The 22,402-nt window shown below is 46.3% G+C and overlaps 1 protein-coding gene across 1 annotated transcript in view; it reads left to right on the top strand.

Annotated features, from left to right (window-relative positions):
• The window catches only part of CACHD1 (cache domain containing 1), a 648,022-nt gene that overhangs the window by 445,346 nt on the left and 180,274 nt on the right, over positions 1-22,402 (top strand). The window contains exon 9 of the mRNA XM_069641991.1: positions 374-607. Within this exon, the coding sequence (XP_069498092.1) occupies positions 374-607 (234 nt within the window). The remainder of the gene's footprint in view (positions 1-373; positions 608-22,402) is intronic.

Genomic DNA, 22,402 nt, shown 5'->3' with positions numbered 1-22,402 from the left:
ACTTCAGAAGAGTCAGGCCCTATTGTCCTGAAACTAAACTTGAGTTCAAGGAAAGGCCTTCCAACACTCTGGTCCCAGGCTGGGCACTCAAAGGGTTAAGGTGAAGTACGTTTACAAAGTTTATATTCGTTTCCCAAGCTTATATTCGTGTTATTATCCTTTACGGTATTCTTTTACTTGCAACATGTTGAAATTGAACATTTAGTACTCTTTTAGACCCTCAGATTCAAAATGTTTCTTGAGTTGTCATGTGGTGGGATTAGTTTGTTTTATGGATAGCCAGTAAAGAGGCTTTGCCCTTAGTTGTCCTAAACATAAACCTTTGTCTAGAAACCAAATGATGAATGCAAACTATTTCTGATGTCCTTTTTAGAGGGAGTGACCGGCTTGAAGGAGTTGGCTTTTCTTCGGGATCTGGCAGAGCAGAACTCTGCAAAGTACAGTGTGGCCGATCGAACAACTTTGCCTGTGGTGAAGGGGGGCATGATGGTCCTGAATCAGCTCAGTAACTTGGAAACCACAGTTGGACGATTTTACACAAACCTCCCCAACCGGATGATAGATGAAGCAGTGTTCAGCTTGCCCTTCTCTGATGAAATGGGAGATGGTAAGTGTTTTACATGTTTAAGAATTTTAGTAACACTTCCAAGGAATGAACATGAGTTGGATGTGTTGCTTTTTATATTTAAAGCCCATAACTTCCTTGTGATTTCGAGTGCCCTTATAATGTTCAATAGGGCAGTACTATACCAATAGTAACATACTAACTTTGATGTATGCTAGTTGTGGTAGGTCAAGAGAAGGAGATGGACCCAAAGGTGACATTTCCAAAATGTATTACTTTATTTATATGATGGGAAAAGGCCTTCCTGCCCCTATTCTAAACGTTTTCCCTACCTAACACAAAACGAACTATGATGCTCTTTGTCAATAGTGTAGTCCAAATCAATAGTCTGTCTTCCGTCCCAAAGCTAATCTATGCTAACCCTACCACTAAGCAAAACTACCAAAAGGTCCCAGAGAATGACTCCCTTCCCCTTAACAAACCTTCTGAACTTCAGTAAGCTATTCTTCAATAGTTATTGGTGACTTCCTGAATCATTTCTTTCAATTCTGAAAGGGGGCTCTTCCACCTCCGGGGTCCCTTTTTTTTCTTTCTGGACAAAAGGCACTTGATTGATCACTTTTGGGTTTTGACCCTTATCCTTAATGACAAATTGCAGTGTCTCTTTGCTACTTTGTTCACTTAAATTTGGATGCTGTGACCCTCGATGAGTAGATTGGGTCCCTAAAGTTTCTTCACTTGCTTGAACTATTATCTGCGCAATGGGACAAGTAGGATTAGTCCCTATGTGCTCTTCACTGGGCTTGACTCTTAACCTTCATCCTACTCGTCACAGTGAATTGTTGTCTTTGGCCCTTTCCGGGTCTCCCGCTGCTCCCGTTACCTTCTTCACCATGGGCTTGCTCACTGCGGGGTCGGGAACACTCCTAGAGTGTGGACAGCTCCGGCGTTAACTCAGTTCTTGTGGCTCTTCTCTGCCTCTTCAGATCCCAGGCATGCACAGCTTCTCGCCCTCTGCACACTTCCTTTTCTCCTCACCTGGCCGTATCCTCTCGACTGAGGATCTCCCGGGTTTCAGCAGTTTTCCTTCATGCTCCTTTGAAACTCCTGCGCTTCACATTCTCTGGCCGCTAGTCATTCTTCCCTTTTTAACTCGAGTTTCCTGGTTCCTTCCCAGCTTAGGACTGTAGTGTGGACATTCAGAGGCTGACCAAAATGGGGAAGGCCGTGTGGGGAGACCCCAGGCAGAACCACAGTTTTGGGCCAGGGACTCAACGGACCCCGGTGAAGGTGCTTTGTTAAGCAGACACTCGGTCCCCCAAATCCCTGCCACCCCCCTGGCAATAACAGGCAGGCTACACAGAAAAGTGGGAACACAAAGGCGCAGAAATCAGAACCATATGCATTACAGGCAGATGAGTAGGCTCATTTCCAGCAGAGCAAGGTAGGCACACTGGACATGGGACTGGGTTAGGCACTGCGATGTGAGAACAGGGCGGGGCATTGATGGCAGGCATACTAGCTAGGCACACCGACTGGCATGGAACCTGGGGACCTAGAGAGTACCCTTGGATGCAGGGGTCAGAAGGGACTCAAAGGGAGGAAGTGAAGGGTTGGAGAGGGAGTGGGAAAAGGGGGCTGGTAGAGACGGTGAGGGCTGAGAGCGGGGGAAAGAAAGAGACTGGGGGAGATAGATGGGGGGGAGTGATGCACACGTGAACGCGGCATAGTGAGAGGCGCGCTCGCGGACAAGGTCATACAGTGAGTGATGGAGAGAGAGAGAGAGCACGCTTGCACAGATTGATTGAAAGGCAGTTTGTGATGTGGAGCATGAGCCCATTGAGAAGTTATATGATGCTGAGCAAGAGGAGCAAGAAGTAGTTTGGTGACAGTTTGCCAATTGTGGCGTCTGTGTGTCTTCTGTTTATATAGTAAATTGTTTTACAATAAAAATCGTATTTCATAGGGCTTACTTTGACCGGGTCCACCACATAGTGTCATTTAGAAGTGCAGATTGGAGGCGAGCCCTGGATTCCATATAGGTTTGGAAGATTGTCCCAGGAAGTTTGAGTCATGGCCAGGAGGGTGCCAGAGAGGCGGTTGCGAGAGAATGGTCTAAACGTGATGCTCCTTTAATCCAGCACTGTTTCATTAGGCTCGCAGGATAGAAACCAATCAAAAATGGGAACAAAGATCCAGGTCACCTGTCCGCCTCAGCAACCAATTCAATGGGTTTGGGAATCAAAGCGGGCTACTGAAATAATTCCCAGGAGCCTCCATAAGCACATGGAAGGAAGCCCCTCTTCCCAGCACCTTGAGAGAAGCAGTCCTCTCCTCGAGAGATGCAACCAATGTTTCTAAATTGGCCTCGGCCAGCAGCAGGCCTTTCACCTAGGCCGCAAAAGAAGACAACGCTCCCATCAGAGTAACGGCGTGTCAAAAAGAAAACGCTGAACATTTCAAACCCTACGGTGAGATTTAGATTTTAAGTTATCAAAATGTCTTGCAGCAATAAAAACGAACACCGTCCAAACTTTTCTCCAGACTATTTCAAGTCAATTGAAAATTAAAGTAACAATGGCATTTTAGGAACTTCATTTTAAAATGGTGTTTGAAATGTTTAATCTAACTTTACAACACTATTTGATACAATCATACAAAACATTTTTTTATTAAAATACCAACATTCCATTCGTACACTATATTCAGTTTGACAAATTTTGTTTGTTATTGTGTGATCCACTGGTATGCGACGGTCCCGTGGATTTCTCTGCCTTCAGAAAGCACTCTGCTGTGCATGCGCCTGCAACTTTTGCATGACAACTTTTCTAGTGTCGCTATTCACGCAGAACATTTACTCTGGGGACGGGGGAAGTACACCGCAAGCATGTCAACTGTATATCCCGCGCCAACTTTGAGCCAGCGAGTTCACTGCAACAGCTTTCCTTTAATATTTTGCAAGTATTTTGCTGGTCTCCATGTGTAGGCTTTGTGCCGATTTACCCCCAAAAATTCATACATCTAGGTAATTGCATCAAGTGAACAAAAACATGCAAACACTGTTAGCAAGCACATCGTTTGAAATTGTTCTACATTTGTTTTGAATATGAATCCTAAGTAAACCATGTTTAATAATGCACTTTGACGTTCTGTACTATGGATGTAATGCAATATGCAGCAAAATCAATACAATAGGTCATCACTTTTGACAGGAGTTTATTTCTGTGAGTCTCCTTCCAATAAGGGATCTCTGGTTGCATTGATTTAATAATGCCCTTATTTTTCAAACTTTTGTTGTCTGGTCAGAAAACCCTTAAACGTAGTTGTAGATTCCTGCTACACTACAGATATGATATGGCAATTATAACGCACCTATACACAAGTGTTTCAAGGCGCGACAAGGCAAAGGAGGAGGAAACGGGGGGGGGGGGAAGGACGGAGACAACGATCGTACTTGGCCAGGTGTCATTCAGATCGCGCAAGTGCATGGGAAGGGAGTAAAGTACGAGGAAAAGGTGGAGGGGACAGTGCAGTAAATGGGATAATAGAATAAATAAACAATAAGTAAAAAGTACGGCCAGCTGGTGGCAAGTGCATGGGTAAGTGTAGACATCGGGTGTCAAGTGCTGGTAGTGGAACTGTAGGGATACAGAAAACAGTACCCAAGTGCAGTGGTTTCCAGGAAGGCAGTGCAGGTGTGCGACTGGTGGGGGGGACCAGAGAGTGGCGAGATCAGAGAGTGGCCAGGTAACCAGTGCAGTTTCAGCTAGGAATTTCAGCAGGGGGGAGGAGAGAAAGCAGAAGCAAAGAGAAAGGTTTTGAGGTGCTTGCGGAACCGGAGATGATTCTCCTCAAGTTTCAGATCGGTAGGGAGGCTGTTCCAGAGGGAGGCCCCAGCCAAAGAAAGAGATCTACCACCAACTCATTGCTTGGAGAAGCGACTGACCCTGAGGGAGTCCGAGGCAGATGAGCGAAGAGCGCAAGATGGAAGACATTTAGAGAGAGTTGAAGGTATTGAGGCACCAGGCCACAGAAGGCCTTGTGGACAAAGCAGAGGCTTTTGTACTTAATCCTCGCAGCCACTGGTAGCCAGGAGGGAGGGGATTAGAAGCGGGCAGATTTAGAAAGGGGCCGTTGCAATAGTCCAGCCTAGAGAGAACCAGAGCTCTTGAGACAGTGAGCATTTGGGGAGAGGAGAGGAAGAGAATACCTCTGAGGAGGTGCAGCTGGTAGTGTGACTTCTTACGAAAGAGATGTGAGGAGTGTGTGGAGTCGAAGATGACCCTGAGGTTTTTAGCCTCACAGGTGGGAGCAGGAAGAGGGCCAAGAGAAGCCGGCCAGAGAGTGGCAGGAACGGAGGGAGCTGGTGTGCCGATGAGAATCTGTCTTACTGGCATTAAGGCAGAGATCATTGGCGGCCCACCACTCCTGGATGGCGGACAGAGATGAGAGATGAGAGAGGGAGAAGAGTGGTATCCTGAAAAATTAGCTGAATGTCATCTGCATAGCATTGGAAGTTGGGGCAGAGGGCGGCAATGCACTGGGCAAGAAGTGCCAGGTATTGGTTGAACAGCCAGGGAGATAAAAATATTTACAGATTTAATTATGTTAGGCAAGACTGTATGCAGTACCCTTGGGGTGCACTACAATAATCTTGACCACCTGGCAATATGGACCTAACCGTTGGTACAAGTCTGAACTACTCAGGTTGGTAGTGTGGCTGAGCAGTCGGGCTTATCTCAAGAGGGGTCAATGTGAGCAATAATGTTGTGACAGTTTCACAGTACAGTTATCCAAATAAACACTTGCACTCAAGGTTTCTTGATAAGACAATTATTAATTTATTTCGGTCAGTTGTATACGCCTTCAGAAGGGAGCAATATATGTAACAATTAAAATACACTTCAAAACACACTTGGTTTCTCTAAATCAGATGATACCCATTGGGGATGGCACACACACTTCCTACACCCTGAGGTGACCTACATAGCTAGGACACTGTGGACATTGATTTTATCACTGGTACATTTAGAGCAATGCTGAGTTTGGTGGAAAAGATAGAATAGAGGAATAAAACAAAGGCAAACAAATATTTCATAAACCGGTAAGTACTTTGGAACCCTTCCAATGTTCAGTAAATAAACCCTTTCCTGGGGATAAGATAAAGCACAGAGTCAGAGGGAAGAAGAGTCACTCAGGGAGCCAGGACAGCCGATGTTAATTGCAAGGGGAGCTGATGATCTCCTTTGCAGGTAGGTAAAAAGTCTTGCACAAAGTTTTTAGAAATGTTTGTAGAAAAATAGAACACTTGAAGGTTCATCAGCTGGGAGTCCTGTGAAGGGCAAAGCTTTAGCAACTCGGAAAGGTAACCAAGACAGGTCTCAACTGAGAGCAAGTAAGGCTACACAACATGATTTAAGTTCTTAGACTTTACAGTACCTCTGGTTAGAAGAAATGGTTCCAGCTGGCTTCTGTTCCCGTACAGCTCTGCAGATCCTGTTGTTCCTGGGCCTCAGTCATGAGGACAAGAGGGAGGACGTCTGTGAACTCCTGCTGTGCAATGGGTAGGTTAGCGGCAGCAATGGGAAAACTTCAATTCAGCGGCCCTTCAGTGTTTCAGCTCCTCGTGTCTGACGGCAAATAGCAACACCGCGGTTCTCGGATACCACTTCAGACTTTCCTTGCTTCTGGGGTCCTGCACTCTGAGGTGGCTCAGGCTTGGTCAGTCCTGCATCACGGAAGTCAGGAGGATCTTCCTAGCGCTCGGGTCCGACTCCAGCGCACACAATCTGGTGTTCCTCTCCCTGGCACTTCGGTTCCTGCAGCAATAGAAATGCAACTAGCTTTGAGAGGATGTCCAGACGGGCTTAATTTGAAGTTGATTGGTCCCACCAACTCAAAGGGAGAAGTCGTCCTTGCATGGCTTCTCTAGTCTAGGTGAATTCGGAGCTTCAGCACAGCAGTAGGGCTTCACCCTGCTAATCAACGGTCCAGGAGTTGCAGCAGGCGTCTCTTCCAAGTTCTTCGTGGGAGTCCTTCATCCAGTGATCGACTCTGCCTTCCAAGCCACAAATACTCGTCTTTTATGCAGGTTTCTCCCATTCATTCCAGCCTAGCTGTCAATCGCACATCAGGATGGCTGTAACCCGTCTGTTCTTACCAGAGGGGGGGACCCAGTCCGTCTGCATACACAATGCACCCCCACCAGATCTGTTGGCTCCCTGGTTCAAAACTGTGGCTCTGGCTGGGGTCTCTTACACGGCCTCCTCCATTTTGGCCTGCTACCCACTGCCGAACCGGACCAGAGTACTTTGCATGCTTCTCCTTATGGCTGTCGGGGAAAGTCCGGTAGTGGGTTACTCTGCACAATACACCAGACTGTCCCCCCCAAAACCCATTTACGTGCTGTGTATAGGTACGCACGCTCCCAAGAGTGACTTGACCTGCTGCAATCGCGGGATTTGGGCTCAGTGGGTGAGAGGGGCAAACAAAGACAGATTTAAGTTTGACTTAATGGCTCCATAGGCAGTGAAATACAATCTTTAATTTATGCAGCACCCATCGCCCTACAATGCAAATAGTAATATCCCACTCAGAAGCTCATCCGCGCTAAGTAGACGACTGTGGGTAATCAAGGTTCTAAAAGTTATCCTTCCCAAGGCGAGGTCCCAAAATGTCATGGTGCTGGCAGATATTATGATCTCCTGAATGAAATCTACTCTTAAGTATCCTGTTTCCTTAACAGAAGAGGAACCCGGACCTCCCAACCAAGGTCTTAGTGGGATTCATCTGAGATGAATATAAATAGATATAGCTACTCACCACATGGGCACAGAACATCCGGAGTATGAATGACTCCTAATATGTAAGACTGATCTAAGTGCAGATAAAGACAATTATAAAGACCCAGGTACTCGCATATGGTTTGTGTGATTTATTTGTGTGTACTTTTCACAAAAAAAGTGATACGGGTGTTAACTTGGGCACGGGTATTTTACTAGGTCAGAAATGTGTATATATCACATGCACACTTGTGAGTTTTTTCGCTGCCCAGTGAATTGGGGGAACAGTTTATATATTTAATAAGCCAGCAGTTTGCTGGAGGAACATGTAAGGTACTCAGGCGGGCATATGCCATGTTCTTATCCTGTTTGCGACAGGTAGGTAATGTCAGCACAGTAACATAAGAGGGGTGTTTCCAACTGTGCACTGAGTGGCAGCCCGTACCACCTCCGATTTAATCCCAAGGAAAATACATGAGCAACTTAGTCAAAAATGACATTGGGACAAATAGGAGGGCGGAGGGGGTGTCTAGCGTGTTTCTGTGGCACATACAGCTGTGTAGGCTGTTCCCATGGGAACCTCCCTTTTGTATGCCTAACCTGTCGCCCAAGCGGGATGCCCCATAAGCCATTGGAAGTGAGCATCTCCAGCGGGATGCACGGTTTAAAAACAAACATTTACTAATCCACAAAGGCGGTGAGTTTTACCTGGGACCAGGTGCACTTTGAGGTGCGGTCAAGTGTTAATGATTCGCTACCACGGGGATTCTTGAGCTAAAGAATGACTCCTAATATGTAAGACTTTCTTGCCTCTTGGGCAGCCGTGGTTAACTTCAAGGTATTGCAAAACTGGTCTTCCCTCAGCAGGGGGCGAATTGGGTGCATGTCGTGGGATTCTGGCTGTGCGTGTGAAGGTTGTGAATTCTCCGGTCACAGGTTAGAACGAACCTGGCCTCTTTTAAGGAGTCCTATTAGCGTACTCAAATGGATGGTGCAGTCAGGATTAGTTGACGTGATGACGCGGGGAAAAGCAGTTTGGATCGAGCCCGTCCTGAACAGCGGAAACAATGCATTTTTTGTACTGCTGCGCCTCCTCTCCTGTTGATCTCATGATTTTGTTGTTGTCGTGTGGAAAACCACAGGTATGTCTGCGGTTGTAGCCTTCAAAAGCATATAGAGGCTTTGTTCTAGAAATGTACCCACACATTTTGCAACTGCTAATAACCAGCAGAGAAACGCCAGAAGGCACCGCAGTGGAACTACATTAGAAAAGTGCAGCTTGATTTTTGAATGTTTAGTGCGTCTGATTTCCAGAGGTTTTTTTGGGTTACATGGACAAATAGTTGTGGATATTGTGAAATGTGCACACATGTTCTACGGATCATTTTATTTTTTTAAAGAAATTAAATCTCATGGAACAATAGAAATTAATAACCAACATATTTTTAAAGGGATATTTCTGCTGCATCAGCGCAGGTCGGTTTTAATATGGACCCACCTGTGGATTGTTTTCATTGTCACTATACGCTTACGGCCTTTCAGTACCTTTGAAACTGGTATGTTGAGTGTGCGTGGTGCACTTGAACTGTAGCACATCTAATTATTGGTGTGAACATAAGATGTTCACTTGTCAGACGTCCAAGAAAATAAATGTTTAAAATAATAGGACAGTTCTTTTTAATTTTTTTGTTAGCACTTTATGCTGCCCGGTACCTTTTGTACAAGTAACTGAAACATGTCTGTTACTTCCCTCACTCCACAAGAATCTGAATCCCTTGAGCGCTGTTAACAAGTGCAAAGTCTGTTCAGTAAGAGGTCCATATAGGTGTTTATGCAAATACTATTAGACACAAGAAAGCATTAACAGCAACACACTAATAGTGAGTTTACTTAACTAGTAAATAGATGCACAGAGCCTGATAATACCAAAATGGGTTGCCAGACACTTTAGCTTTTAGCCCAGTTAGACATAGGCATGCACACTATTAAATGCCTAGAGTCAGCGAGAAAAGATGGCGGTAAATTCACAAGACGTAAAATGTCTTGTACACTCGTACACGGAAGAATAATGCTTTAGATGTCCAGTCCTACACTTTCAGGAGTGAATTCCTTTACAGGCAGGGGGTCTTATTAATCGCGGTGTTCAAACAATTAATTGGAGAAAGTTCCCAGACTGCTCTTCTGGTATGGAGAGGGTAGACTACCAGTCCCTTGCCCCAGGGTTACCGTAAAGAGGGCTCCTGATGTAAGGTCCACTGCAGAAGGCCTGTTGATGTGGCTACCTTTTAAGCCAGGGCATTCTGCTGAATTCAAGAGAAAGGGGATAGGAGTAACACTTAAAGAGAAAGGGTATCTTGACTCCCAGTTCCAACTCGCAAATCTAACAAACTGGGCCAGGGAAATGGTCTGGACATTGGGGCTAAGTTGCTAAAGGCTCTCAGGATGTGGTTCTGAGTGTTCCACCAGCTGTTAGGTCATGCTGGGGCAAAGCCCTTGAACGGGGCAAAGAATTCTTGATCCCAGTTCCAGCAGCATGGGAGGATCCCTCAGGAACAGTAGACTGAGAGCTTTTGGGATGGTGTGAACCACAAGAGGGCTGGCAGGCCCTTCTTTGTGGTGGGAGACTGCCGCAGCAGGGTGGTAACGTCCCTACAATGAAATGAGAATGCCAGTTAAGTTTACAGTAACAAGGGGCAGGGTATCCACAGTGCAGTCCAGTCCCAGGCAGGTCAAATCCAGACCCGGCAGCTACTCCAACCTTGGGGATGTGATGGATGCAGAGCACGGCTTCAGATTGGTTGGTCCCACCACTCCTCGAGAGGAAGGCCTGCTTCGACTTGAAGGCAGAGGTCAGGTACACAGTGATTGGATGCTGGTTGCTGCAGCAGTCCTCTAGTGGGTTTCTAGTGGTCCTTCATTAAGAGCAGGGTGAAAGCATTGAAACTCTCCCCTTATCCATAATTTGGGCTGAGCAGGAAGTGGCCATCAGCATTCAAACATATGGAGACAGTCCAATCATGGAAAGCCTGTCACCTCACAGCCAGGGTAGGCTGGTGGGTACAAGTGTGTATTTCGCTGTCGCCCTCGCGTCATCTTTCTCGTTATCCTGCACTCACACAATTTCTCTCTCACACCCTCTCTTGCTCTCCAAAGTATCATCGTAATAACAAGTAAAGGTGCACAGTTGTGCACTGGCAAAAAGGCAAACATCTGGTCACTGCTATCAGTCTGGTTAGTGCTGATCACTAAAGTAAATGGGGTGTTATTTAATGCGTCATTTGTATAGCGCCTTTCACCATTTGTATGGTCACAATGTGCTGTAGGTTGAACGCCCTCAGGTAGGGGCAGAAGTGCAAGGTATGTGAAATTCGAGGAGGTGCTAGTACGCGTGTGTGCATAATAGCCAATAGTTCCTGCTAGCTGTCCTTGTCTAGTTGGCATGTAGATGGGTGGAGAGATGTAGTCATAGAGGGGGATGCGAGAGGATAGTCATTATGTGTGTAGCTACAGTCCGAATTTCTGTCGTGAAGGGTAGCTGCATACTTATGACAAATGTGCAAAGTGTCAATCAAATTGTGTATGAAGGAAGATGCGTGCAGGATTGGCGGTCATGTCTTCGGCTGCATTTCCATAAGCATGGCGTGCGATAGGTTTAAAAACATTGGCTACACTGTAATGAATGGCTAGATTCCATACATTTGCCATAAATAATCTAAGATCACCTAGAGATTTTTTAGTTTCTAGGCTACATTCTACATGCCACCAGCTAAAATGCAGTAACTACATTCTAAAACACCTATATTGAACATAGAATGGCTACCTTCTGCAAACCTATATTCCATACTAGCTGATATACCTGACATTGCCCAGGTTATTTTGTGAGCAGCATGATGGGGGATATGATGGCAATGGTACCAACAACTATGGCCCTAAGGTTCAATATTACCAAAGTACATGTTCACTGTAAGGCATGTTTAGAAACATTTCTTGTTTTCCTTACCAGTGAATATGGTTTACAGCTTCATTGGCAGGCACCATCTCACAAAAATCCTCTGGAAAAGTAATTTCACCTGATGCATCAAAAATGTGCAAACTTCTGGGTTGCTACCTGTTTTCACCTTCGCCCTCTCGGGTGCATACGGCTCTCATACATTTTGTTTCCCTTCCCAGTGAACACTTGCTGAATTCTTGAGAAAGGGGGTGGGGGTGTCCAAATGTCATGTAGCCAGTAATGTCAGTAGGGTCCCAACAGGTGACTGTGCAAAATCTGGTGCAGATTGGTGAAACGTTGTGGAACTGTATAGGGAGCTTATGTTTTGCCACCAACCCATACATGTTCACTTTTATACATGTAGATAATGGCCACATTATACATTCAGCTAGATTCAAAGCACTGGCTACATTCTACATTCCCCTAGATTTGTTAAGAAGGTAACAGTTGTGCAATCATCTGGATTCAATGCAAAGGTTACATTCTACATTCAGCTAGATTCACTACAATAGCTACCTTCTATGATTACCTGGAAATGATCAGACTGGGGATGGAAGTTGCCCCAGAGAGCCACCCATACTTTGAGCCCCCAGGCAACAAAAAGAACCGTGACATTTGGGGTGTGAAATGCAGGTTAACTTTTCGACAGAATGATGGCTTGTGAAGCAACAGTGGCAATCATGGCGTTGTATTGGCTGCATCTATTCTGACGGACGAACTTTGATGCTCCTTATTTGGGACAGATCTGAAGATTGGCGTTTCTTGAGATTCTTATGTATTCTTATGATTCTTATGCAGCCTCGCCTGGGCATTCGGCTGCACAGGCGAGGCTGCCCTGAGGGAGTCATTGGAATGTGGGGTTCGTCAGGTTGCAGAAGGTAAGCCATTTCTTGAAAGCCTGCCTGATGGAGAGGTGGTCTTCAAAGAGGCGGACACATGGAAGGGAGTTCCAGAATATGGAAGGAGAGTAACCTCCTATGCTAGTAAGGTTGAAGGAGGAGATTACCAGGAGGTGTGCAGAGCCATATTTGAGGTTTCTGTCGGGTTGGTATTGTGTTTGTTTTGGAAGAATTCAGGTCCTTTCCTGTGGATGGCACGGCGGGCGATGCACATGGCTTTGAAAGTGGGCCTTTGGGTAAAAGGCAACCAGTGGAGCACTCTGAGGGGATGGGAGATGTGTTCTCTTGCGGAGTGGGAAAGGAGAAGCCGTGTTGTTGAGTTTTGGACATGTTGGAGCTTTCTGAGCTGAAAAGCATGGGCACCTAGATGGTGAATTGGTGTAGTCCAGGCGGGAGAGGATGATGGTCAGAATTGCTGAGATTCTCTGATGGTAGGAGAGCTAGGGGAAGATTTGTCTGAGAATGCGGGGGTGCAATTGGCATGATCTAAACACAGCGTTGATGTGACTGAAGGGGAGCAAATGAACATGTCCAGCATTAGATCAGCCCTCCCCGCCGTTTCGACTTTAGACATGAACGGTGCACATCGTTCCTGGCATCTACCCCCTCACCACCATTGTACCGCCGGAGTGAGAGACACTACTCACTGCGGAAGCCCTAAAGACCCTACCCAGACGATGTCACTGAGGCAATAAACCTGCAGACGATGGAACAACTGAGCGAGCTGTAATCATGAAGGCAAATTACGTCATGGCTGAGGTCAACACAGGTAGGTGCATTAGACATGAAGTGCATACACAACCAAAATAAAGATGCCCAAACACTAGGTCAAATTACTCTTACACACAAAGAACATGCTTGCACCCACTAGGTTAGAAAACATATACTCTTTTTGTTTTTTTATGCTGAAACGCAAGTCACACTAGAATACACACTAGAATACATATAAAGCTTGCTTAATGCAGAGCACAACCAAAATGAGTGGCCATGTGTAAACCAAGAGGAGGACGCAACCCCATTTGGGTTAAAGGGAGACATTGAGAAGCCTCAAGGCTACAGAGGGACCCTCCCTTACTCATCCAGCAGAAAAGCCAAGCCTGAACAGCTCAAACAGTAAGTACACATTTTGCCAAGGTTATCGGGGAAGGAAAGGTTTGGATTTACACCTGAAAAGTATAGATGGTAAACATATCCCAGGCATGAGACGCAACCAAGAAAGCTAATTTTGCTAGGTCAGATTCCCACAAACTCGGACCTGAAATCGAAAGGAAAGTAGCTCAAACAAGTCTCCAGAGGCCAAGGGAGGTAATAACACTCACAATAAAAGGGCTAAAATCCTCATATAATTCGGAGCTGAATAATTTGAGATGCATTCTCTAAACATTTAACCTGCAGCTGGCAGAGAATACCTATTCATTGGAGCCAAACATGGGCAGACCAGAGACCTTCTTTCCCATCCATTTCTGTGGGCCAAAAGACGGTGTAAAGTTGAAAGCTAGATGTTCTGGCTCATGGCATAGGAATCAGAAAATGGTAACCTTATTTGGACAAGCAGCACCTTGGGGCCGTTCTCATCACCTTCAATTGTTGCTCATGTGCTGGTAACCATCCAAAGTGCTAAGGCTGAGAAGGCCATCACCGATCAATCCCTCAATAGTGTTGCAGCCACCTCTGAGTGTAGCCTGATGACATGCTTCCCCATGCATCTTTTTCTCAGTGGTCTCCGATGGAACTACTAGATATGGCCTGACTAATTGGTGCACTAACCCCCCATAGAATCTATACTTCTTTGAGTCACTTGCCCAATCCCAACCTACCTTAGGTTTCTGAACTGTATCTTTTAATGTGATGTCATATTTGCTTAAAAACTGTCGACAAGCCTGAAGCGAGTTGTGTGAAATTGGAAATCGCTGCTATCCATTGCTGTCCCTGTTTTACATGTTTTTAAAAAAATAAAACTGTACTTTGTCACGTTACTGGATTGTTCTTTTTTTGGGCAGGGGGTTCGCCCTAGCCAGTCTGCTTGCTTATCCGTAGGGGGTTTCCTCACGATTACGACATGACTAGAGTGTTGGGACAGAGCTTAAAGTGCATCCCAGGTACTTTACAGAGGAGGATGCTACAGGGTGGGGGCTTAGGGAGGGCGGCCAAGATAGAGGAGTGCTGTCTTGCCGCAAATCAGTATTTTGGTTTTGCCAGGATGGAGATGGAGGAGGAGGAGGATCGTACAGTGGTCAATTTCAGTGAGGCAGGCGGCTATGGTAAAGACTGAAGAGAAGAGTGAAAAGGGTGGCCTCTTCAGGGACTTTGTAGAAGACCGGGGGCAGTGAGGTGAAGTGAAAGGAGAAAGAAGGGAGGATTTTGATGATGATTTGTGAGGAAGGAGTAGATAATCTAAGAGCCGATTCCCTATTGCCTAGGGAGTGGAGTCTGTCAGGGTGGGGTGGTTGATTGTGTCAAATGCTGCTGAGAGGTCAAGGAGGATGAGTGCGGACATCCTTCTGCATCTGCTGTATTTTTCATGTCATCCTAGATAGACGAGGGAGGATTCAGTACCATGAAAGGGTTTGAATCCGGACTGGGCGGGATCGATTAGGCCATTGGATTCTGTCAAGTGGTAGAGCTGGGAGTATATAAATGTTTGGCAATAAAGTGGTTGTTTGAGATTGGGTGGTAGTTTGAAGGAAGGAGGGGATACAGGGAGGGTTTTATTTTTTAACAAAGATTTGATGAAAGGTTTTCAAAGCTGCAGTGAAATGCCTGAAGACAGAGAATGGTCGATTATTTATCTAGCCACGCTACCTGTGCATGTTGAGGAGAGAATGTTCAACGGTCTCTAGGGGATCCTGATGGGCGGCTACTGAAAAGTAGCTTCAGGAATGCCAGATGGGAGTTGGAGGTAAAGGAGCAGAGAAGGCATGTGATGGGGCAGAGGTGGGATTAGAGGGTGTGATTGTTGCTAATTTGGTGGTGATGGTCTGGTTTCTTTCAATAGCGGTGATCTGGCAGTGTCGGAGTGCTTGGGAGTGAGGTGTGGAGGGAGCAGAGATGAGAGAGGGGCCTTGAATTCTGCGATGATCTTGTGGAGTTCCTTGCTGGGGTTGAGGGCTTTGGAGATTCAGTTTTCCATAGGATATTTTGGCTTTCCTAATTTCTGCTCTTTATGACCTGATCTGCCTGGCAACGGACAGTTGTTTCTGGTGGGAAGTGTAGGCCTGCCTTACGCGTTCCAGGCGGTGGTTGTGTGTTTTGAGGGAGGTAGTGAACCACTTCGGAGAAGGGCCTGGTCTGTGGCAGGAGGATCTAGTATGGGTGAGGGTATCAGAGAGCCATTGGTCGAAGTGGTTGATAGATTGAGTTCCTCCTTGGTTGACGAGATTGGGGAAGAGGGGAAAACAGACAATCAGCCAGGTCTGCGTTAGTGACCTCGTTCCAGAGGGGAACACAAGGGGATTGGAGAGTGTTGCTGTGGCTTGGGGGCATAGGGCATAAGTGAGTAGATGGCGTGATCATTCCATACTAGGGGACTGGTGGAGGGAGTGGAGATGAGATCGGTCAGCTGAATATTGCATCAGGGGTATGCCGTGCAATGTGGGTGGGGCCAGATATCATTTGTCATGGAGAGGGATTCCAGGTTGTCAATGAATGGGCGGGTTTGGAGGGAGCATCAAACCATATGTTGAGGTCTCCTAAAAGGGTAAGCGAGGGGTGAGAGGAGGATGGCCGCTAAAGAGTCGCTAAGGGATTCTACGAAATGTCTATTGTAGCCCGGGGGTCAATATGAAGCTGTGCGCGAGGGAAGGGGACAGTAGGAATTTAACCAGCAGAGATTCGCATGTTAAAGTTGCAGGGTTGTTTCTCAGACTTTAAGACTGCGAGGTGAAGTTTGTGGAGGATGGCCAATCCCTCTGCACTGCTGGATATGTTGTGCACAACCAGGGAGTATCCATAGGTTGGGGGTGAGGGGACACCTAGTGTGTGATGGGTCTAAAGTTGTCAGAGCCAGGTTTCAGTGAGTAAGAGGTTGTTTGGGCTTTCAGATGTGAAAGTCGAATAAAATGTGTTGGTTTTTGGCAACAGATCTGGTGTTGGGAAGTATGCATGAGAGAGGGTGAGGTGAGTGGGGAAAGAGGGTTCTTCAGGGGGAGGGATTAGAGGCCATAGAGGCTGGGCGTCAGTATGGCGAGCTCCTAGGAGGGGATTCGGTGCGGAGGGCTGAGGAAAGGGGAAAGTGTGAGGTGGAGGAGAAGTTGAAGGGGGGGATCAGGAGAGAAGAGGAAATAGCGGGCAGGGCGGATTTTAAGAGGGGATGTGGGAGTGAGTGCTGGTAATGGTCTAGGACTGAGAGGGAAGAGTGCTCATGGATGAGGGTTTCCAGGGAGGGAGGTATACATGAGGGGGAAGGAGGAGTGGTCTAGAGTTGACTCAGCAGTCGTTGGGAGGAAGGAGCAGTGGTATGATGATGGAGGAGGTGGGGGGGTGGTATATTGGGGAGGCATGGCAGAGCTTGGAGAAATGGCAGGGGAGGAGGGTTAGGAGTGGGAGTCATGGTCGTCATGGTGTGGTTGATAAAAAGCTGGGAGAAGGGAAAGAGCCAACATGTGATGTTAGCCTACGGTGAAGGTGGCTTTTGTCTTTTAAGCACTGTTGGAGCCAGAGGTATATGCGCAAGAGTTGGAGAGACTGCTGATTGGTCCGTCTTGGCCAAGGCGGGTCTAGCTGCGCTTGGGGACAGTGGGATGGAGGGTGTCGAAGTGAGTTGGGTTAGCTCAGGGGCGATGGGTATCGGGGAGGTGCGTGCTGGGGGATGGGGGGAGATGGCAAGGAGAGGAAGGGGGCCTGGAAGATCCTGGATATGAGGGAGGGGGGGAGATGTAGTGGTCTGGTTCTTGGCATGCCATAGAGCACCTATGGCCTTGGAGCAGTTATGCATAAAGGGGTTTTTAGGCGGTGTTAAAGGGGGGGATGGTCTGTGCCTGGGGGGGGGGGGACTAGTGGCTGGGTGTGTCTATTCAATACAGGGGAGGAAGAGCAGGTAATGCTGGAGTAGGGATGGCTATAGAGAGGGGGTGTCAGAGTAGTGTGGGTATCCAGGTGAAGAGAATGAGGGTGCAACTGAAAACAAGACGGCTGTGATGCTCAGAAGGTGGCTAGGTTAGGGGACATGAACTGTACGTGCGTTGAATGTATGTTTCAAGAGACAGATCTTCTGCAGTATTAAACTGTTCCTAGAATCAGACCATTCGCTGTGCCAAGAAGCATCTAGATTCAGAACACTTGCAGTATTAAAAACTGCACCTATATTGAAAACATTTGCAGTATTAAAATGCACCTAGATTCCAAACCTTTGCAGTATTGAAATACACTTTGATTCACAACATACGCAGTATTAAACTGATGCACCTAGATTCAAAACATTTGCAAGAATTGGAATGTACCTAGATTTAAAACATTCAATGTGCCCAGCGGCACCTAGAGTATGAACGATTGTAGTGTTCAAAGCATCTGGATTCAATACAGTTAGTGCATTTAAAGAGAACTGGATTGGAGGCCACCAGTGTGTCTACCGGGCACTGGTTTAATGGATAGGATACGCCCAAGATACATAATGTAGCCATCCTTTGCTACAGCTAGGGATTTGGAGCAGTGATATGTTTTCTGTGAGAGACCGGTAAGTGCAGAAAGGGCTGTAATGAGAGAACAAGGGAGAAGTGGGTGATTGAGTAGGTGGGGCTACGGGGGAGTGGCGTAAGGGGGGTGCTGGCTTAGGTGGATGAAGGATTTGAACAGTGACAGGGCTGATAAAATATTCTGACTAGCAGGGGAGGTCACAGGGAATGCAGACAGGGTATCGGTCCATATCAATGAGGATGTGAGAGTGCAAAAGCCATTAAAGCAGGGCTAAAGTGCTAGCAATGGGCGATGAGAGCGGCCCTTTGCCTCTGGCCCTTAGTCGGTTGCCCTGGCATGCCCCCTGGGTTGGGGGGGGTCACTGAAGAACTGTTGTTCCTGGTCATGTGCTCCCTGCACAGACCAATCGCATGCAAGTGGGAGGGCAGGTGGGAAGAGTGGGTTGGCTGTAGCAAATAGATTCCCAGAAGTGGGAGTCAGCAACACACACAAATGCAGCACTAACCAGGGAGAAGCTATAGCTTCTGAAGTCGGCAGAGAAAAGAACATGGGAAACTGTGCCTTGCAGCACTCCACTTAAGGTGGCTTGTTCTACAGTGTAAAAATAAAGGTGAAAAATAATGGAAGACATGCCTTGCTCTGGTAGCCACAGGTTCTGATCGGAACTAAAATGAATGAGGCAAATGTTCCTTGCCCACCAGAAAGATTAGCAAGGATCCCACACAGTGAAAGCAGATATGCAATGGGCAATTCTGTCGCAATACATTTAGGAAAGTTACAAAACAAAAAACGTTCTTAAAAATCAGTCTTTGTTGCTGAAGGATTCTCCAACTTGACATGGATTGCACCAGTATACTAAAAATTCAAGCCTTCCCTAAGGGAACTTGGGATACATGTCCCAACATGCGTAAGTTGTTTCTCAGAAGAGCGTTCAGCACAAATTGGTTCTGGACCCAGATTTTGTTATTTGGATCACCCAGTTGACTTGTTTCTATTGGTTGGTGGGGACAGCCTTTCTTTCACAAATGTAGTGCCTCCTCTCTGCTCTTCAGGGTCCTCCTTACTCTGTTCCCAGGAATATCTTTAGCTCTTTGAGCACAAAACGTTGCAGCCTTTTCTGGTTTCTCATTGCTCATTCCAGCTGAGAGACTGAGTCTGTGTTGGGACCTTGGATGTTGCACAGTGACCACTTTCACCAGACTGCTTCATTCAGGTCTGCCTTGCATGAAACCCAGGAGTCTTTACCAAACACCTCTGATTGGCGCAGTCCATATTCGTCATCGGAGTTGCTGCAACCAGCAAAATGGCTTCTTCCCTTTCACCTGCTTCGCTTTCCCTTTCTAGGTCTCCACCAGGAATGTTTCTGCTCCACAGCCGTGGTGCAGCTCCTCACCCATTTCTTCTCCCTCTGCCATCTCTCCAGCACAAAGAGGGGCCTTGCAGGCCCAGCTTTCACTACAGGTTTCGACTTCAGTGATTTGTTCAAATTGGCCATCGCTGATCTCAACCTGCGTTGTCTCCTGGTGTTCCTCTAAGGTAGGAGACATTGTGGTGCTACTTTGTCATTGTGAAAAGGGTCATTCAGCTGAACAGTCCAGGAGCTATCTGGGCACAGTGCGAAACAGTCTATGATCCAGGACTTCTCTGCATGGAACGCCGCTCTGGAACACAGACAATATATTTCACAGAATGAGAGAGGGCACTACGACTGATCGTTACTAAAACTATGAAAATCCACATAAAAGAAGGCAATAATGTGCATATTGACAAAATCCCGCCCTAACTTGATAAGAAACATGTATAATTGGTGAAAATCAAGACGCTGGACACCGTACACAGTATAGCCTTGAGAAAGACCATCTAGGTTGAAACGCACGTTGGCTTTTGCTTCAGGAAATTATTATAGTACAACTAAATGTTATTTGGATGACTTTTGCTTCAGAAAATTACTATTGGATATAAGGAAGGACTAATTCTCTATGTATAACTATCATAAATCGGTCAACTTGGGATATAACGAGACCTGTGCACATCCCTACCGAAATACACAGCCTAAAACGGTATTAGCCGGTATAGGACGATTTTACCGACAAAAAATGGTCGTAATGACCAAAAGTTCTAAAATTGCTACCACCAAATGTTCGAACACCAAAAGTTTGAAACTTTGGTGATGGCATTGTAAAAAAAAAAACGGGGGCTGCGGGGATGTCCCCCGCATCGCCCCGCTCACTATACTTTATGGTATAGTGAGCAGGGGGCGTGGGGGACACCCATGCAGCCTTCCGTTAAAAAAAGAAAAAAGAAAAGGACCCTGTAGCGCCGGTTCCCGATCACGGAAGTGAAAGGGAACTGGTGCTGCAAGAACCCAGCGTGAATATGAATGTAAGTGGGGTTTATGGTGAGGGTGTGGGTGGGGGGGTGTTATGGGTGTGTTGTGGTTGTATGCATGTGTGTTCACATGAGAAAGGTGCAAACTTTTGGTAGTTCGCACCTTTCTCATGTTAACGTTCCGGCTGCAGTAAATTCATCCGCGGTTTGGATGTCTGCAAATCGTATTAGCCTACTTGTTTGAAAAATATTTGACCTTTTACTTTTTACTGAATTTTTTAAATCGTTTTCTTGGTTGCAATTGGGTCAAATTTAATTAAATATATATAGGGGTTTGGTTAGGGAATAGGAGGTTTTGCTGGGTTTTCCCCATGCATTTTCGACCAATAAAAAAACTAAACCAATTCGGTCAAATATGAAAAGGTGAAATATTTTGGACCAAGTAGACCTAAACCTCTGAAGCAATTATGACTGGTATTGAGCATGGCCACAATGTTTGTTAATGCTGCTGCCCCAATAATGGAAAGCAGTAGTAACCTAGCGCATTAAGCATAGTATCTGTATGTTCACACACACAACTATATAATCTTTTATCCAGGCCTTAATTCCACGGCTGAATTTGACCTCCAACTCAGTGACCCCTGGGTCTTGGAGAGAACAAAAATAAATGGGCCCAGCGAATTGAGGGTCTCAGGAAGTAGTCCCATGGAAAATATGAGGGTGAGTTAACATACCACTCCCCCAACTTCCATATATTGTAAGGGGTGACATGTCCGTACCCTATCTCTCCTTTGCCTGACCGTGATCCGTGGAGTGCTTGTCTAGGAACTCCCCCAGGGCTTCCCCTAAGGTAGTGGAATTGGGAAAGGACCTCCTAACCCATGGGTCTTTATTTCTACTGTTCTTGGCTTTTTTTCTTTTTTCTTTTGTATTCATTTGTTTTAACCTTGTCAAGCATCTTATAACCGCAATCAGTAACCTTGAAAGTCCACTTTCACTGCTGGGGCGTGGGGGCAAAATGTCTTCACTCTTGCAGCCGTAACCATTAACAAGTGGTGCCAAAGGCGTGTCATCAGAATGACGACAAGTTGGCATTGACCCAAGTGCCTGTTGCACCAGCCAACTTTATAGACTCCTAGCCCCCTGCAAAGCATTTCATTGGGACTTGGGACTGTAATAATACAAGGCCCCATTTTGTCTACAACTGAAGGACTTTTAAAGTCCATATACTTGGAGTTCTATATATTGTTTTGACTTTATTTTTACATATGCGTTTTCTAATTGATTTAATACTTACTGTGTCTTTTTCGTCACTTGCTTTGTTACATTTGTATTCTCTTGCTGATCTTACAGTTTTAAACTAAAGTGTTGGTTCTCGGAGTGCTTTGTGTGGGCTTATCTGACTGTTCACTATTCACACTCGCACTTCCCCAATTCTTAGCCTTGTTACTCAATCACACTACCTTTTATAGTTTTTCTAGACATTCGTTTTTCCCTATTCACCTGAATAGGGTGGCCACTCGAAGATGTCCACAGGGCTGAGTCTGACAATCTCTCTCAACACAGTTCACAGTTGTTGACGTTTGAGTCCACAGAAACTTATGATGTGGGAAACTCTAAAGGTAGTTTCCAAGACGGTTACGATAGTTGATCTGGAAAATATCACAAAGCTATTTTGCAATCCAGCAGCACTAGAAAACATACTATAGCAATAATCACACACTCCTCTGGGCTTCACGGACTGACAACGGCCCAGAGCTCCAAATTATAGGCCAGGCAAAGCAGGTGTTTTAATGCTGAGCCCCAGCACTCCTAGGGGCCTGTGAAACTTGCAGGGGTGGGGTTTGTTGTAATTCAAACCCTCCAGGTTTATAAACTGGAGTGCTGATAGCAATGTATTTGTTTCAGCCAACGGACCATTGATGGCTACCATGGAAATGGAATGCAGAACTCAATGTGTAGTGCCTCTTTTTCCATGGTGGCCTGGGATCTGATGAGGAACAGTGATGCAGCCTGTGAAACAAAGTGGGTAGGGAAGGGGGAGCCTACAGGTGCAGGCAGACCAGGGGAAGGTGAGGAGGGTGTAGGAAGATGGGGTGCAGGTTCAAGCAGCTGTCTGTGTACTCAAAACGCAGTCTTGGATAGTGAGATTTAGTCAGTGATCTAACCAATCCGATTGTCTGCTGCCACACCTGCCTGTGTGCTG

Source organism: Ambystoma mexicanum, chromosome 1q, assembly GCF_040938575.1.
Source record: "Ambystoma mexicanum isolate Mex_15411 chromosome 1q, UKY_AmexF1_1, whole genome shotgun sequence".
Lineage (NCBI taxonomy): Eukaryota > Metazoa > Chordata > Amphibia > Caudata > Ambystomatidae > Ambystoma > Ambystoma mexicanum.
This window is presented reverse-complemented; position numbering and strand designations above follow the sequence as displayed.